General features: G+C 66.0%; 1 protein-coding gene across 5 annotated transcripts in view; it reads right to left on the bottom strand.

The window, feature by feature from the left end:
- ASPSCR1 (ASPSCR1 tether for SLC2A4, UBX domain containing) overlaps nucleotides 1-14,383 on the bottom strand; it is a 24,812-nt gene extending 10,429 nt beyond the window's left edge. For 2 of the 5 annotated variants that reach the window (XR_013968104.1, XM_080825486.1), the window contains exons 1-7: nucleotides 14,172-14,383; nucleotides 13,376-13,431; nucleotides 11,983-12,097; nucleotides 10,994-11,094; nucleotides 3,947-4,004; nucleotides 2,892-2,965; nucleotides 2,225-2,621 (exon numbers count right to left, since the gene is read on the bottom strand). Coding sequence is in view for 3 of the 5 variants with exons in the window: in XM_080825486.1 (XP_080681612.1) it covers nucleotides 2,225-2,621; nucleotides 2,892-2,965; nucleotides 3,947-4,004; nucleotides 10,994-11,094; nucleotides 11,983-12,097; nucleotides 13,376-13,431; nucleotides 14,172-14,273 (903 nt within the window). In the remaining 2 variants the exon portion in view is untranslated. Of the gene's footprint in view, nucleotides 1-2,224; nucleotides 2,622-2,891; nucleotides 2,966-3,946; nucleotides 4,005-10,993; nucleotides 11,095-11,982; nucleotides 12,098-13,375; nucleotides 13,432-13,609; nucleotides 13,991-14,171 lie in introns of those variants that run through there. The other 3 variants (XR_013968105.1, XM_080825485.1, XM_080825487.1) reach the window with 2 other exon arrangements.

The following is a 14,383-nucleotide window of genomic DNA, read 5'->3' as shown; positions in this document are numbered from 1 at the left end:
GCCGTGACTACCTGGGTCCCTGGGGACAGCCAGAAACAGCGCATACAAGAACACACTCAAACCCTGCCCCGGGCCCCCACACAGGGGACAGTAGGGGGTGCTCACAGGAGGATGGTAGAAGGTGCCTCAGGACGAGAGGAAGAGGGCAGCAAGGGGCACCGTTCCCGGTCACTCTGACCCCCAGGTCCTGGACAGGCTCCTCCCACCCTCGCGTGTTCTAAACCTGCCCGCAAACCACGGCGCAGGAGCGGCCAGAGACCAGGCTGACACCTGCCTGCAGGCAGGGCACCGAGAAAGTCCCAGGCCCATCTCTGAGGGGCAGACCAAGCCCAGCAGGGTGAGGGGCAGGCCGGGGAGACTGCTGTCAGCCGCCTGCCCTGCCCGGGGCATCAGGGCCTTTGATCAGAGACCCCCATACCGGCTGGGGGGCTGGGGAGGGGGCCCAGCCGCGCACAGGGCTGCAGGGCGGCCTCCCGGGCCGGCAGAAGGACTTCAAAGGACAGGCCAGGGGCCGCCGGGCAGCCCCCGCCTCTCCCCGCACCCCTCTCTGACGGCCAGTAAAACTACCTTCTAATAATTAACGCTTCGACATCAAAGGCAAGAGCCGCCCGGGTCTGTAAACCATCCCAGTTCTCAGCCGAGGACCTGCCTATATTTTATCCTGTCTCTTCTGACTCTTTATTTAAATCCAAAACCACACACAGGCAAAACATTAATGGGAAACTCGGAAACTCCTTTTGATTACCAAAGTGTACCTTTGAAGTTCCCCCAAAAGTTCCGTTTTGTTCCCTTCCCCCCACCCCGGGGGGGCTGAAAAGGGACACAAAGCAGACACCATGTGGCTGGCCAGCCCTCCGGGTGTGGGGCTGTTAGTGACAGGAGGCACGAGGCAGGCGGGCGGGGGGGTGCTCCACAACCCACCAGCTGCTGGAACGTCCAGATCAAAGGCACATGCTGCTGGCGGCCAGGCAGCCCCTCCCTGGGACCTCTCCCACCCGGGGGCCGCGGGTTCAGAGCCCAGGGACGAACGGGGATCCCAGGCCCAGACAGCAACCACCTACGGGAGAGCGCAGCCCAGAGCCCCCCAGATGTCCACAGGGCCCTCTACAGCTTCCCAAGGATATGCAGAGCCATGGCCCGGCCGGGCCAGCGACCTACCAGCCACGTGCCCTGTGTCTTCAGGATGGGAGAAGGGCCAGCCAGCCCTAGCCCCAAGGTCCAGCCCCCAAACACAGGGGTCCCCAGGAAGAGCTAGCCCGGACGGAGTCAGACCCCAATCACATAGGTCTGCTTTCAGCCACTGATTCCGGGCCCAGCTCACAAAGGACATGAGAGCGGGGACTGTGGATGAGTCCCTCACACAGCCCCACTACTGTCTCCCCAGGACGGACCATCACGACACTCGGGACTGGCTCGCTCCCCCACCCCATCCACTCAGCCCACCAAGGGTGTCCGGCAAGGGAGCAGGAAAAGGCCCCCTGAAACGACGGGGGCTCTGTCCCGTGGCCGGGCCTTCCCCACCCGCCACCCCCCAGGTCCCCCAGCCCCAGACCCTCCAGCCTCCCCAGATGTGCGACCTGGAAGCCAGAAGGACCCCAGGAGAGACAGGAGGCCAGCGGGTGTGTCTCCGCACCGAGAACAGGCTGCTGCACCCATGAATGGCGCTCAGCTAAAACATCAGCTCTGACCCCCAGAGAAGCTGTTCCCGGACAGACGGCATCCAAACGGGATGGCTCCCCGGGAGGCCGGGATGGTGCAACGGGGGGCAGTCCACCCAAAACCTCAGCAGATGCGTGAACTGCAGGCAAGGAGGCCTGCCTGGCACGCCCACTGGCTCCCAGCAGGACACAGCCCACCGGACGCAGGGACGCGGGCTCGGGAACACAGACGGCATGGGACAAGCGATGCCAGAGCCACCTGCAAGTCCGAAGCCAGTCAACAGACTGGCCCGGGCACATGGGGGGCCGCCGGCGGCTCCGGGACACCGCCTGGGACAGGAGTGTTCAGAGCCCACACTGATGCCCGAGGCCGCCCCCTCCCGGTGTGACCACGCTTGCGGGGACACCCCCATCACACTGTACACCTACAGTGCGGCCTCTACAAGATCCAGGCTGAACAATCAGTTCCCAGAGAAGACACGCGCCCATCGCCCTGCCGCCCTGCCGCACCCCCAGGCTAACCGAGGTCGGGAGGAAGGACCCCCAGCACCCAGCCTGCTTCTTACCGGCTCTGCCTCTGGCCGGGGCTCCTGGCCAGGCCTCGACTTCTTCGGCTTGGAGGGGCCTCCGGGGCTGGAGAAGGACTTAGGCAGTTTGGCTGAAGGCGACATCAGAGACCTGGCCGAGCCAGAGGGGCCCCCCAGTCGCTGCCCCCCACCTGAGAAAGGAACAAAGGGGGCGGGGGCGGGCTCCTTGGAGATCTGCTTGGCTGGAGCATCCACACGGCCGGCCCCTGAGATGTCTGCTTCGTCCTGATGGCTCACATCCCCCCGGCTGAGCCCCGCTGAATCCAGCGGGGGCAGGGGGCTGCCGGCAGCCTGGTCAGCCGACAGTGAGGCGGTCGGGCTTCCTGGGGCTTTGCTCCGTGAAACCCCAGCGGAGCCGCATCGCTTCATGGCAAACCTGAGGGTGCGGACCCAGAGAGCGAGTGAACCGCCGCACGGAGCGCCCCCCTGCCTGGGTCTCCCGGCCCCACACGTGATCCTCTGGCCCCCAAAGGTGCTGCCAGCCCTGGCCCCCCCAAGCCAGCCGCTGCGGCACAGGCCCCCGGGGAATGGGCAGCCATCGGGCCAGGGCCCCAGATCGAGGGCACAGGGCCACGGGGGGGGGGGTGCACATCTTCTCTGCCACTCTTCCCTGTTTGCCACTCGACGGGACTCTGAGGCCCCCCACCTGATGATGGCGCTGCCCCCTGTGAGGCCAAGGGACTTGAGCGTCGTGGCCTGCAAGGAGGCTCTGCCGGTCACCTGTGAGAAGGGAACGGGACACACGGCTGACCCCTCGTGGACAGTGTTCCCCCACCCGGCTGCCCAGGACAAGGGCACCTTCTGCTGGCTCCCTCCGCCTACTTGGTCACCACTGGCCCCACAGGGGCCCCCAGCCAGCCCCTGGGGGACACCAGCTCCCAGCAGGCTTGGGTCCTGCTTCCTGCAGCCCAACCAGCCCCCGAGCGTTTGCTGGCTGGTCAGCAGCCGCCTCCCCAACCTCACCCCAGCCGTGGCCCAGGCAGGCACGGCTCAGGCCCAAGTTAGCCACATGTGGCCTGCTGGCCACCTCTGCGGGCTGACCCAACCATGAGGGCCTCCATCCAGGCCCAGGTGCCCAAGGTCCAGCGCCCGTCTCCTCTGGGGGAAGATGTGTCCCCCCTGGACCCCCCCCCAGACAGCCCTGGGAACCCCTGCCCCTCACAGCCCGTGCTGGGGAACCTTGAGTGGGGATGAGCAAGGGAGCAGGTCCATCCACACCAGGGCCCCTCGGGGACAGCGGCCACCCAGGGCCAGGGAAGGGTGCTTGGCCAGGGTCAGAACAAAAAGCCCCTGTGAGCCAGGGGACCCAGCGCCAGGAGGGTCCCCCATCATAGGCGGGCGGGGACAGGCTACACCCGCACCGTGCTGCACTCGGTTTTGAAAAAGATCAAAACAAGGAGCAGAGCAAATATTTATTAAAATGAAACCACTTTTGTGACTCTCAAGCTCTGAGAGACGCTGGGAAAACAAACAGGGCGTCGGGGAGGTTTGGGGAGCGGCCCGGGCGGCCCGCGGTTAGCGCCAACGGAGCCGGCACTCTGCTTTTTTCCATGAAACACTTCATGCTTTCAGAGCCTGTCTCCCCGGCCGCTGCTTTGAAGGCGGGTCTGAGAGAGTGAATTTTCCAGATTGGAAAGCAGGGCCGGCCCGTGTGGTGACTTGGGGGCGGGCGCTGGGGCCGGGCCGGGCAGGCTCACCTACCTCATCCCTCATGTACACACAGGCCGGGCTGGCCTCGCTCAGCTGCTCCAGGCACTCCCTGCGGGGGGAGCGAGGAAAGCTCACAGGCCAGCCGCGGGAGCCCCCCACCCCGGAGCACCCCCAGGGCAGCCCGGCAGGACAGGGCGGCTAGGTCCACTCTGGCCCCCTCAAGGCCACCAGGAGGAGACAGCCAGCCGCTGGTGGGGAGCCACCTGCCCCAAGGCCCTGAAGGTGTTTCCCAGCTCCCAGCTCAGAAGAGACCGGCCCCTGCCAGACACGCCTGGGCTCACGGTCCGCCGTGCGGGGGGGCTCATGGTCCACCGCGGGGGGTCAACTATGAGAAAGAAGCCCGGAGCTCTGGGCTTCTATCGGAAGCCATGCCCCAAGAGCGCTGCTGACCCCTGAACGGCCGGGAGCAGCTCGGGGCAGGCACCCATTAAGTGGACTCCAGGGAGAGTGTCTGGGTCCCCGAGGCCACAGGCACGTGACCCCTCCCCCCACCCCAGGTCCGGGCCAGGGGCAGAGGGCACTGGTCTTCGAGATGCATTCGGGCACGTCGGCCCGCGGCCCACACCCAGGGCAGGAGGAGCCGTGATGCAGGATGGCAGTGATGCCCCCCAGCGTCAGACCCTCACGCCCAGGTGGCCGAGCAGCATCAGGCAGGGGGCTCCCTACAGCCGCCGAAACCCGCGTCACCGAGAAGCCGTCAAAGCAGAGGCTGTGGCGGGCGTGGGTGTCGGCGTGGCCGTGCGCACCCCCAGCCGCCGTCACACGCAGGCTGGGCGCCAGGGCAACGCAGGGGCAGACGGACCAGCAACACCACGAACGCGCCACACGCCGCACACGTGGCAGCGGGCGTCCTCCCCCCCTCGTAAGCGGGACCCCAGACAGAAGACAGAGGGGTTGCTGGACAGACAGGTATGCGGGTGTACACACGTGCGCGCGCACACACACGCACACACACACCTGCTCCCAGACACGCCTGCGCAACACCGGACCCCAACTCCTGCTGCGCGGCCCCACGCTGACCATGAGGTTCCCGGGTGCAGGCCGCCGAGGCCTGGCTTTGGCCCTTCAACTGCTGGTGCCAGAGCAGGGGACGGTCCCGTCTGGGTTTCCCATCCTGTCGCTCGCTGCAGCGTCGGGCCCCGTAAATGCCAGTTCAAGACCACACCTGGAGTGCCCCATCTGGTCCCCCTCCTCCAAGCAGGGCCCGCCGGAGTGGGAGGCCAGGAGTGGCGGCAGGCCACGCAGTGAGGCCCCACCAGGGCCCGGAGCTCAGCGCGCAGACGTGCCTGGGCCAGGAGACCCGCAGCTGAGCTAGAAATCAGAAGCAACGCGGCCCCCGGCTGCCCCCGGACACTCCGGACATACCCCGGCCCCGAGACCTGGGATCCAATCCCTGGCCCGACTCAGCGTGGTGTTTCTCCTCTTACTCCTGTTTGCTTCCAGGCTCTGCGTTCGCGTGCTGCCCAGAGCAGAGAACCCCGATCCAGAGCCAGCGACTGCGACCCGTGAGGGAGGGGTGGCCCTGCTCCTGCCCCAGCCCGGCCAGCCCTGCTGCCTCCCACCAACCCCCCAGGGAAGGTGGGGGCCCCTCGGCTAACAGCCCCCCAAGGAGCTCACCCCGTGCTCTGCTCACACCCGTGCTTACAATGCAGCTGCCCCCAGACAAGGCTGCCGGCATGCACCAGGGCACAGCAGGGGGCTGGCCACGGGAGGGGTGACCCTGCAGGCACAGCGGGGCCAAGGGTGCCCACCAAGACCCCAGGCCTCAGGAAAACAGAGGACGCCAAAAGGGGTCCCCAGCCCACACACTCTTCTTACTGACGACCAGACAAAGGAAAAGTGAAGGGACCTCGGCCAACGAAGATGTGCCCAGCCAGCAAGGTCCCGGGGCAGAGAGGAAGGGAGGGGGTCCTGGAGCTGCCTGGACTCAGGAAGCCACACGCTGGCCACGTCACACCCAGCCCGCCCGAGGGAGTCCTCTATGGACTCACAGGACCTCTGGTCGGGCACACTTTCCCCAAGTCCTGCTCCGGGCACCTGATGTCCCCACAAATCACACACGGAGGGAGCGAGGGAGCGGAGCCCAGGGAAGGCCTGCCTGCCTCTGTGCCCCCGAGGCCCCTGGACATCAAAGCCAGCCTGTCTTTGATGTGCGGCTCCCCCAGAGGGATCGGGTTCCCTGCGTGGGGATCTGAGGGCAGGCCTGTAAACAAGCCAGGGGAGGGGCAGCCGCAATGGCTTCCAGACCTTCCCGGCCAATGAGCAGAGCTCTCCCTCCAATACAGCAGACCGGGACGGTCCAGAGCTTTGGCCCCACGCTCCCTGCAACAGAGACCCCAGCAAAGCCCCGAGACTCTCGGAGGGGGCTGGGCCAGGGGCCTCCTGAAGGCGGGCCCGGTGCCCGACTTGCTCCCATACCCCAGGCCCAGGCAGAGCCGCAGGCAACCCTCGAGGCTGGGCCTGGTGCGGGGGGGGGGGGGGGGGCCTCCGTGGGCGCCTGCCCGCCCCTCGTCAGATGCTGCCCCAGACCCGCAGGATGACGCCAGCTCCGTCCAAGGCCAGCGAACCCGCTCCTCTGGTTGGGCCAGAGCCCAGCGGGCACGGCTGGGCAGGGCAGACGTGCTGTTGCCATTGGCTTCATGGACGTTCTTCACTCACCACGAACGTGCTGGCACCACGGGCAGGAGACGTCCGTCCACCCAGGGCCGGCTCCCGGCAGAGCACTGTGCTGGGGCACAAGCCAGGTATCCAGAGACCCTATTTACCTCACCTCCTTGGGCCTGACCAAGCCAGGCAGGTACAAACACGGGTGCTGCCAACACAAACCCAGTGCCACCGCGTTCCCCACGTCAGCACAAAAGGGACAAAACCCAACCCAAACAACAGGGCCGGGTTTCAGGCCCAGCGGCCACCGGGAGGCCCAACTCGGGCAAGGCCACATCCCAAGGGGCCAGGCAATGCGTACCCCAACACAGAGATGAGGTCAGGGCCAGAAGGAGCCACGGGGTCCCTCTCCAGTGTGGATGTGGCAGGGTGGTTTCAAGAGGGAAATTTCCTTTCCTTCCCAAGGAAGGAGGGGGGCGGTGGCCAGGAACTCTGACACCTCATTGTGACCCCAGGCTGGTCCCCAAGCCCGCAGCAGACCCCCTGCAGTCCACTGTGCCCCAGGGTCACACAACACTGAGGGAAGCACGCACACAGCCTACCCTTCCCAGGGACATTCGAAGCCATTTCCTACCAGTGCGACAGACGGCGCTGAGAGCACAGGCTCAGCCACGAAGCCCGGCGGGGAGCAGAGGGACCCCAGGCGCCGGGCAGCAGCCCGGAGTCGCAGGCCCGGAGCCCCTCTCCCTGGGGCTCTCCCTGCCTCAGAGAGCTGAGAAGTAAGGAGGACCGGCCAGTCCGTTCAGAGGCCGGCACTGTCTGCCGCGGCCCCCAGTACCGTGTGGGTGCTGAGCACGTATACAGCTACAGCCCCCGGGGAGACCAGTCCAAGAGGGAGATACGCCAGATTTCAAAGCCCTCCGTCCAACAGGGAATGTAAAAATACCTTTTTCCTGTGGATCACATGTTCAAAGCCCAACGATCTGGACACACGGGGTCAAGTCCATCAAAGTCCTAAGATTAACTGCACCTGTTCTCACTGTTCTTTTGATGTGGCTGCCCGAAAACTCGGAATTACCTCTGTGGCCCACACGTGTGGCACAGGTGGCATGTCCAGTGGCCAGTTAGCTGATCCAGATGCTGGTGGGGAGGGCAGGGCCACCATGCAAAAGAGCCGCCCCCCTGGCCAGCAGTGGCCCCCAGAAGCCGTGCTCCCTCCGCCAGCGTCCTGGTAAGCAGGGTGCACCGCTGCCCTTGGACTCGGACCTCTCCCCGAGAGCACGGGCGAGAACCGGCCCCCCTGCTCATCCCGCTCTGCGCAGACCTGGAATTCCCAGAGTCGCCGGCCTCCACCGGAGTCCGGTGTGTTGACCCCTACGAGGATCTGTCGGGGGGCCACGCAAGGGTCCACGTCCACAGTGTCCCTGCCTGGCGGGCCGCCCCCGCGTGGCTCCAGTGTGCATCACCAGCTAATTGGGCATGGGGCCGGGACCCGGGGATGAAACTGCCACCTGTCCCCCTCACGTGAACCCCGCTCTGTGGTTAGTGAACGCCAGCTCCCGAGAGGTGCGCAAAACCTCAGAGACCAGGCTCAGTGCGGGGCCTCTCTGCTGGCCTCGCCTTCTGCCCCTAGAAACTGGTCAGCGGGGACCTGGGGGCCCGGTCGAGCAGCTGGACGGTCTGCTCCTGCTCTCCGCGGGCTGGTGGCACATGGCGGGCGCAGCCGCACATCGGAGCCACGGACAGGTGCTGGGAGCGCAACGCAGAGAGGACACAGCCTGCTCTGGACGCCACAAAGGACAGCCACGCAGGTGCATGTTCGTGGATACCCCACTGCCAACTCCAACCGCCCAGCTCCTCCCGGGGTGAGCCCCCACCTCCCCAGAGCCGTCCCCACCCCACTCAGCTCCCTAAACCCCATCGGCAGCTTCCCCTCCCAAGAGGCCGGTCTACCGTTTCCTCCTCTGCTGCCGTCCCCCAGCTGGCCAGGCACCAGGTCCTGCGTGTTGCCACGGGGGACGCTGATTCCTTTAGGATTTCAGTTTCCAGGGGCGCCTGGGGGGCTCAGTTGGTTGAGCGTCTGCCTTCAGCTCAGATCATGATCCTGGAGTCCCGAGATCGAGTTCGGCACCAAGCTCCCTGCTCAGCAGGGGGAGGGGCTCCTTCTCCCTCTGACCCTCCCCCTCTCATGCTCTTGCGCTCTCTCTCTCTCAAGTAAATAAATAAAATCTTAAACAAACAGAAATATTTCAGTTTCCAGTGCGGCTCGTTTTGCTCTCCTCCTGGTGGACCCCGTCTGCCCTTCGGTGGTGCGGTCTCAGCAGCGTCCTCAGACCATGCACAGGGGGCAAACGTGTGACCTTTCAGGCCCGGAAATGGCTCTGTTCATCCTCACGCTCACAGGTACCTCGACCGGTAGATCGTTCTAGAACAAGCACTTTCCTACAGGTCTGGAAGGCACTGATCGGCCGGCTTCCCAGCGCTGCAGCCTGCCCCGTCTGAGCGTCGAGAACGGACCCTTCCGCCCCAGCTACCACTGCTCCACAGTGGGGGGGGTCGGTCAGGCACAGCAGTGGGTCAAGCAGCCACAAGCCCGGGTGTGTGTGCCAAAGCTCATGGGTCTGAGGACCCGCTGTCCTGCTCACTTGCCTACGGGAGCCACTGGGGGGGAGGGGGACATGCTCGCTCACGTAATCCCCCCGCTCTTGAAACAGCACCTCCGGTCCAGAGAGCCCTGAACACTGCCTCCAGGACCAGCAGCACAAAGCAGGAGGCGAGCTAAGGCCCCCGCCCGCTCTGCCTCCTCTGTCACCCGTCTTCCCCTCCTGCCTCCTTGCCTAGCCATCGCCCACCCCACCCTCGATCTGGCACAGCCACTGCCTGCGCTCTGTGTTGTAGCTTCGTGAAGTCCTTCAGTGTTGGTCTAGTCGCCTTTTAGGAGGAGGAGGAATGAACGCTCCGTTCCGTGAACTCTTCCCGTCCTCGTGTTTGCCGCGGGGCCCTTACGCCTGCCGTCCCTGTGGCCCAGAAAGCTCCTTCCCAGATTCTGGTGCTGCTGCTCCGGAACCCTCCCCCGCCCACCCACCCAGGAAATGCTGCCCTGTGGCCTCCCAGGGCGCCCTCCCTCCTTCTCTGTGACATCTTCGTGTAGCTCTGTGCACCTGCCTATCTGCTCCGGAGCCCATCCTGGCGAGCTCGGTGAGGCAGCCCCGCCTGTCCTGAGTGGTCCTGACGAAAGAGCGACAGACAGACACAGCGGCTGAGGGCAGGCACCCGCGGCCCCGGAGCCAAGCTCTGACCAGCATCTCCTCCCCCGGATGTCCCATCCTTCTTCTGAAAATAAGGGTACCAGAAGGCCAGCCTCGCCCGGCCAACAGGAATTCCTCCCAGGTCAGACAACAGGCACCAGCAGCAGCACAGGGAGGCCACCGCTGCCGCCGGCCAGCGAAGCGGCAGCGCCCAGGGAGCACGCGGAGGCTGGCGGAGGGGAGGCTGCCGGGGCCCAGGCCCCAGGGAGCGGAAGGCAGCCACCTGGTCTGGGCCCAGCAGCCTCGGCAGCCACATCACCAAAAGGACCAGCACATCAGAAATGGGAAAAGGAGCCCCAGCGGGACAGCTCGGGTTGGGGGGGAGGGGAGGCAGGAATCGGCTGCGGGGGCCACAGGAACCGCGGTCAGACCAGCGGGGGCTGTCCTGCGGTGAGGCTCTGTCCCCAGGAGAGCCCTACCTGGAGGCCCCCCGCCCACAGACACGCCTCAGGGCCAGGACTGTTCTCGGGACCGGACACACATTCACTCGCCCCATTCTCACATCACCCGCGGGAGCCCCCCCGACGGCCGGCGGCCGGCCCCGGGCCACACACGGAGCACCACACCCTCCCACGGCCCTTCCACTGCCGCAAATGGACGAAGATTTCCGAGCCAAAATGAAACATCAAAAAGCAAGGCACTACCACCCTGACACGTTCAAAAATAACATTTACACCGTTCGCTACCGGAGGAAAACTGACACGCCGAAGGCCACTGAGATTTTCTCTTTAAACAGGACGTGGTTCCACAATAAGGAAGTTTTATACCCAAACCCCTGGTCCGCTGAGGAGCCCAGAGCCCCCTGTTCCCCTCACTGCTAACCGAGCCCCCCATGATGACAGAAGCACGGCTCTGCCCTTCCAGGAGGCCACGGACGGCACCACGGTCATGACAGGAAGCCCAGCAAGGAAGACAAGCCGCGGGCAGCCGGCACCCGCTGGGGCAGCAAACGGACAGGCGGCCCCTTCATCTGAAGCCGGTCCCCTCACCAGGACCACAGAGCCCAAGAGGCGCGGACTCAGGCCACGGCAAACCTCAGGGCTGTGGCTCCGGACCAGGCCCCCGGCCCGGCAGCACCCGCTCCGCACAGCGGGGCAGAGCCCGGAACCGGCTCACCGGCGCTCACCTGGTCTGTGCAAAATGGCTGAGCAGCTCCCAGAGCGTCTGGCCCGAGCAGAAAGTGTCTTGCAACCGAGAGCCGTCGTCCAGCTGCAGAGCGACGCGAACCTGAGGGCGCGGGCGCAGGACATCAGTCAGGAAGGAAAGCGGCCGCCCTGCCCGGACCCGCGTCCACGTCTCAGGGCACAGGAAGAGAGCCCTGTCCCTCGGGGCCGCCGGGATCTCGTGGGCGTGTGGGAAGCCGGCCCCGAAGGCTGCAAACGTCTGTCACCGAGCTGGAAGCTGCCGGACTCGGGGCGGCCCATCGCGCGGCAACAGACGAGGAGCGCGCACCCCCCGAGCTCTCTCTGCGGACCAGCTCCGGGCATGACAGCTACCTCCGGAAGTGGGGACGTGGGTCTACCTCTCCCGTCTCTCTGCTGCGTGACAGGCACACCAGGGCACACGTGCTCAGAGCCCGGGGGCGAGCGTGTGTCTGATACCCACCAGCACTGCCCCCAGCCGCACTGTGGCCGTCTCCACCCGTGATAACCGTGGGGTCGTCTGCCTCAGTCTCCAGAACCTAAGAGTCACTGATCTGGTGGAGGGCCGCGGGCCACAGTCAGACTTGGGCCGCGGTCCAGACGAGGCCTGGGAGGTCCAGGGTGAAACCTGGGCCCCTGGGCCACCGTCCTCCCCAAACTAGGCTGCACGCAACATCCCACAGGACTCTGCAGGCTCCAGACAATTCCACGAGCACAATCATCAGGCCGGGCGAGTGCTGCTGACAGACACAGCGCCAGCTAGCTCACCCAAGAGATAAACCCCGAACGAAGACTGAGAAGGTTCATTTCCCATCCACAGCTGACCCCGGACGGCGTGGGGCGTGGGGACACGGGCCTCATTGGCACACCGCCCTCCATTTACCCTCCCACTCCTGTGACGGCGGCCTCCCACAGCCCAAACAGCCTGAAAGAAAGAGCCAGAGGCAGCACCCGCCCCCTGAAAGCCGCCTACCATGTTCTCGGGGCCCTCGCGGCTCCGGGAGATGGGTACCATCTCCAGCTTGGCATTGTTGGGCAGGTTGGCGAATCTCCACTGGAGAGAGAGGTCAAGCACAGTCCTTTGAAACCTGCAAAACAGGCCACAGCTCACGGGCTGCCTGACACAGCCCGGCGTTCACACGGTGCTGGCACAGCCCCACTAGGAGCAGTGCCCCCCGGCTGCGGGAACGGCAGTACAGCCTGCAAGCTGGCGGGGACACAGCGGGCCCCCGTCTGCAGCGGGTCTTCCGATGGAACAAGAAAGCGCGGACTGACTCAGCTTTGAGCGTACAAGGACAGAGCAAGAGGGAGAAACCAGAAACGGGTCACCGTCTGGGGCAGACCAAGGGGCTGTCCACCCCCACCAGGCGTAAAGCAGCAACAGGCCCAAGTCCAGGCTCAAAAAATAAAAACACACCCAGGGGTGACTAAGAGCGTGCACCTGGCTCTGCTCAGAGGTTCTCACCTGCCTCTGGCAGGTGGGGGAAGGGGCGGGGGGACAGAAAGAGCACAAGGCTCAATGACAGCATGGCAGGGGACAGCCAGTATGGAGCACAGCCCCGGGATTCTCAGTGGCAGCATAGGTGAGGCCCAGGAAAGCAAGCACCCGCGCCAAGGGCCCCTCTCGTCGCTGTCGTGAAGACCGCCACACCATCGTGACATGCAGCTAAGGCGAAAAGTTCTCAGGTGGAACTGAAACCCACACCCGACCAAAGCAGGATTCTGGCCCTTTTGTAGTTTCAGACCACTTGGGAATCGGGTGGAAACCCCCTCAGCAGAAAAGCGCCCGCACACGGAGACCCGCACACGGAGACCCGCACGTGGAGCTCCGTGGCCGCGAGGCCCCCCGACCCGCCCCCAGCTTGCAGGGATTTTCCTGTTTCTGCAAGACCACGTCCTCTTGCCCTCAGAGCCCCACCAGGAACTTATACAATCAAATGCACAAAAGCCCTCTGCAGAGACCCCTAGAAAAGACACATCCACGTCCTAACCCCAGAACCGGGAATGGGACCTTACTTGAAAATAAGGGCTTGGTAGCTATAACTGAGTTAAGAATCTGGAGATGAGGTCATCCTGGACTGGGGTGGGCCCTAAACGACAAGTGTCCTTATAGCAGACAGAAGAGGAGAAGACACACGACAGAGAGGGAGAAGGCCACATGAGGAAGAGGTGCAGGCTGCGGGCAGCCACAAGCCCGGGAGCCCGGGAAGCCCCCGCGGGTGGGAGGCTCCTCGCCTAGTCTTGCCAGCAGCGTGGCCCTGCCCACGCCTTGACTTGGGGCTTCTGTGAGAAAACGAACGTGCTGGCTTACGGCCCAGGCAGGGCGCTGCGCAGGGGTGGACGGACTTGGACCCTAGCAAACTCACTTCAGATCGTATTCGCTGGGGTTGAAGTCCTGTCGCCGGCATGTGTCCTCCAGAACCTAGGAGTCAGACCACAGGCCCGTGAGCCATGCGTCGGGCCGGCCGCTGGGCTGGCAGGCCCACTGTCCCTCTCCGTGTACTAACGGGCTGTCCACTCGACAGGCCCACACCCCTCCCCTGCAAGGCCTGTTCACCGCGCCCCGGCACCGGGCCTGCGGGGCGGCCCCCACCACACACCTCTCGCCACGCACGGGGCCCCTCCGCCGGCTGCGCGTCGCCGTCCTCCCCACGGGCCGCCGGCACAGACGGCCCCCGCCCCCGGGCCCCGCGAGCACGCGGCTCCGGCCGCCAGCGCCCCACGCTGGGGGCTGCTCCCCGCCCGGCCCGCACAGCGGGGCCCGGGCGCTTCCTGCGGCGGCGGCGGCTGCCCCGCACCGAGCGCACGAGTGACTCAGCAGGTCAGTTTCCAGGCGCCACGGCCGCACGCCCGGGGACACCGGGCCGGGGACACGGCTCGGGGCTCCGCCGCGGACTCCGTGGGGCGGAAGGAGGTGCCGCGCCCGGCCTCCCGCCAGCCCGACCCCAGCCCCGCAGCGACCCGCACAGCCCCCGAACCCCGAGCCCGGCGCGGAAGGGGGCGGGCCCGTCGCGCCAGGACGCCGCTCATTGGCCGCCGCGGGCCCCGCCCCCTCAAGCCCCGCCCCCGCCCGCCCGCCCGCCCCAACCGCAGGCGCGGGCCCGGCGCCGCCCGCCCGCCCGCCGCTCTCCCGGCCGCAGCCACCGCCCGCCGCCGCCGCACCTGCAACAGCACGGTGCTCGGCGTCACCTTCACCGTGTGGCGCCGCCCGTTCGGGGCCAGCACCGACACCGCGGAGCCCCCTCCGCCTGCCGGGGCCGCCATCTTCCGCTCACGTGACCCGCCGCCGCCAGGCCGGCGTCAAACCACTTTCTCGCTAACAGCCGGGACGCACAGCCACGCGGGGGCGGGGCGGGGCCTGAGGGGGCGGAGCT

This window comes from Martes martes, assembly GCF_963455335.1.
Source record: "Martes martes genome assembly, chromosome: 16".
Lineage (NCBI taxonomy): Eukaryota > Metazoa > Chordata > Mammalia > Carnivora > Mustelidae > Martes > Martes martes.
The sequence above is the reverse complement of the archived record's forward strand: the minus strand, read 5'-3'. Positions and strand labels throughout refer to the sequence as shown.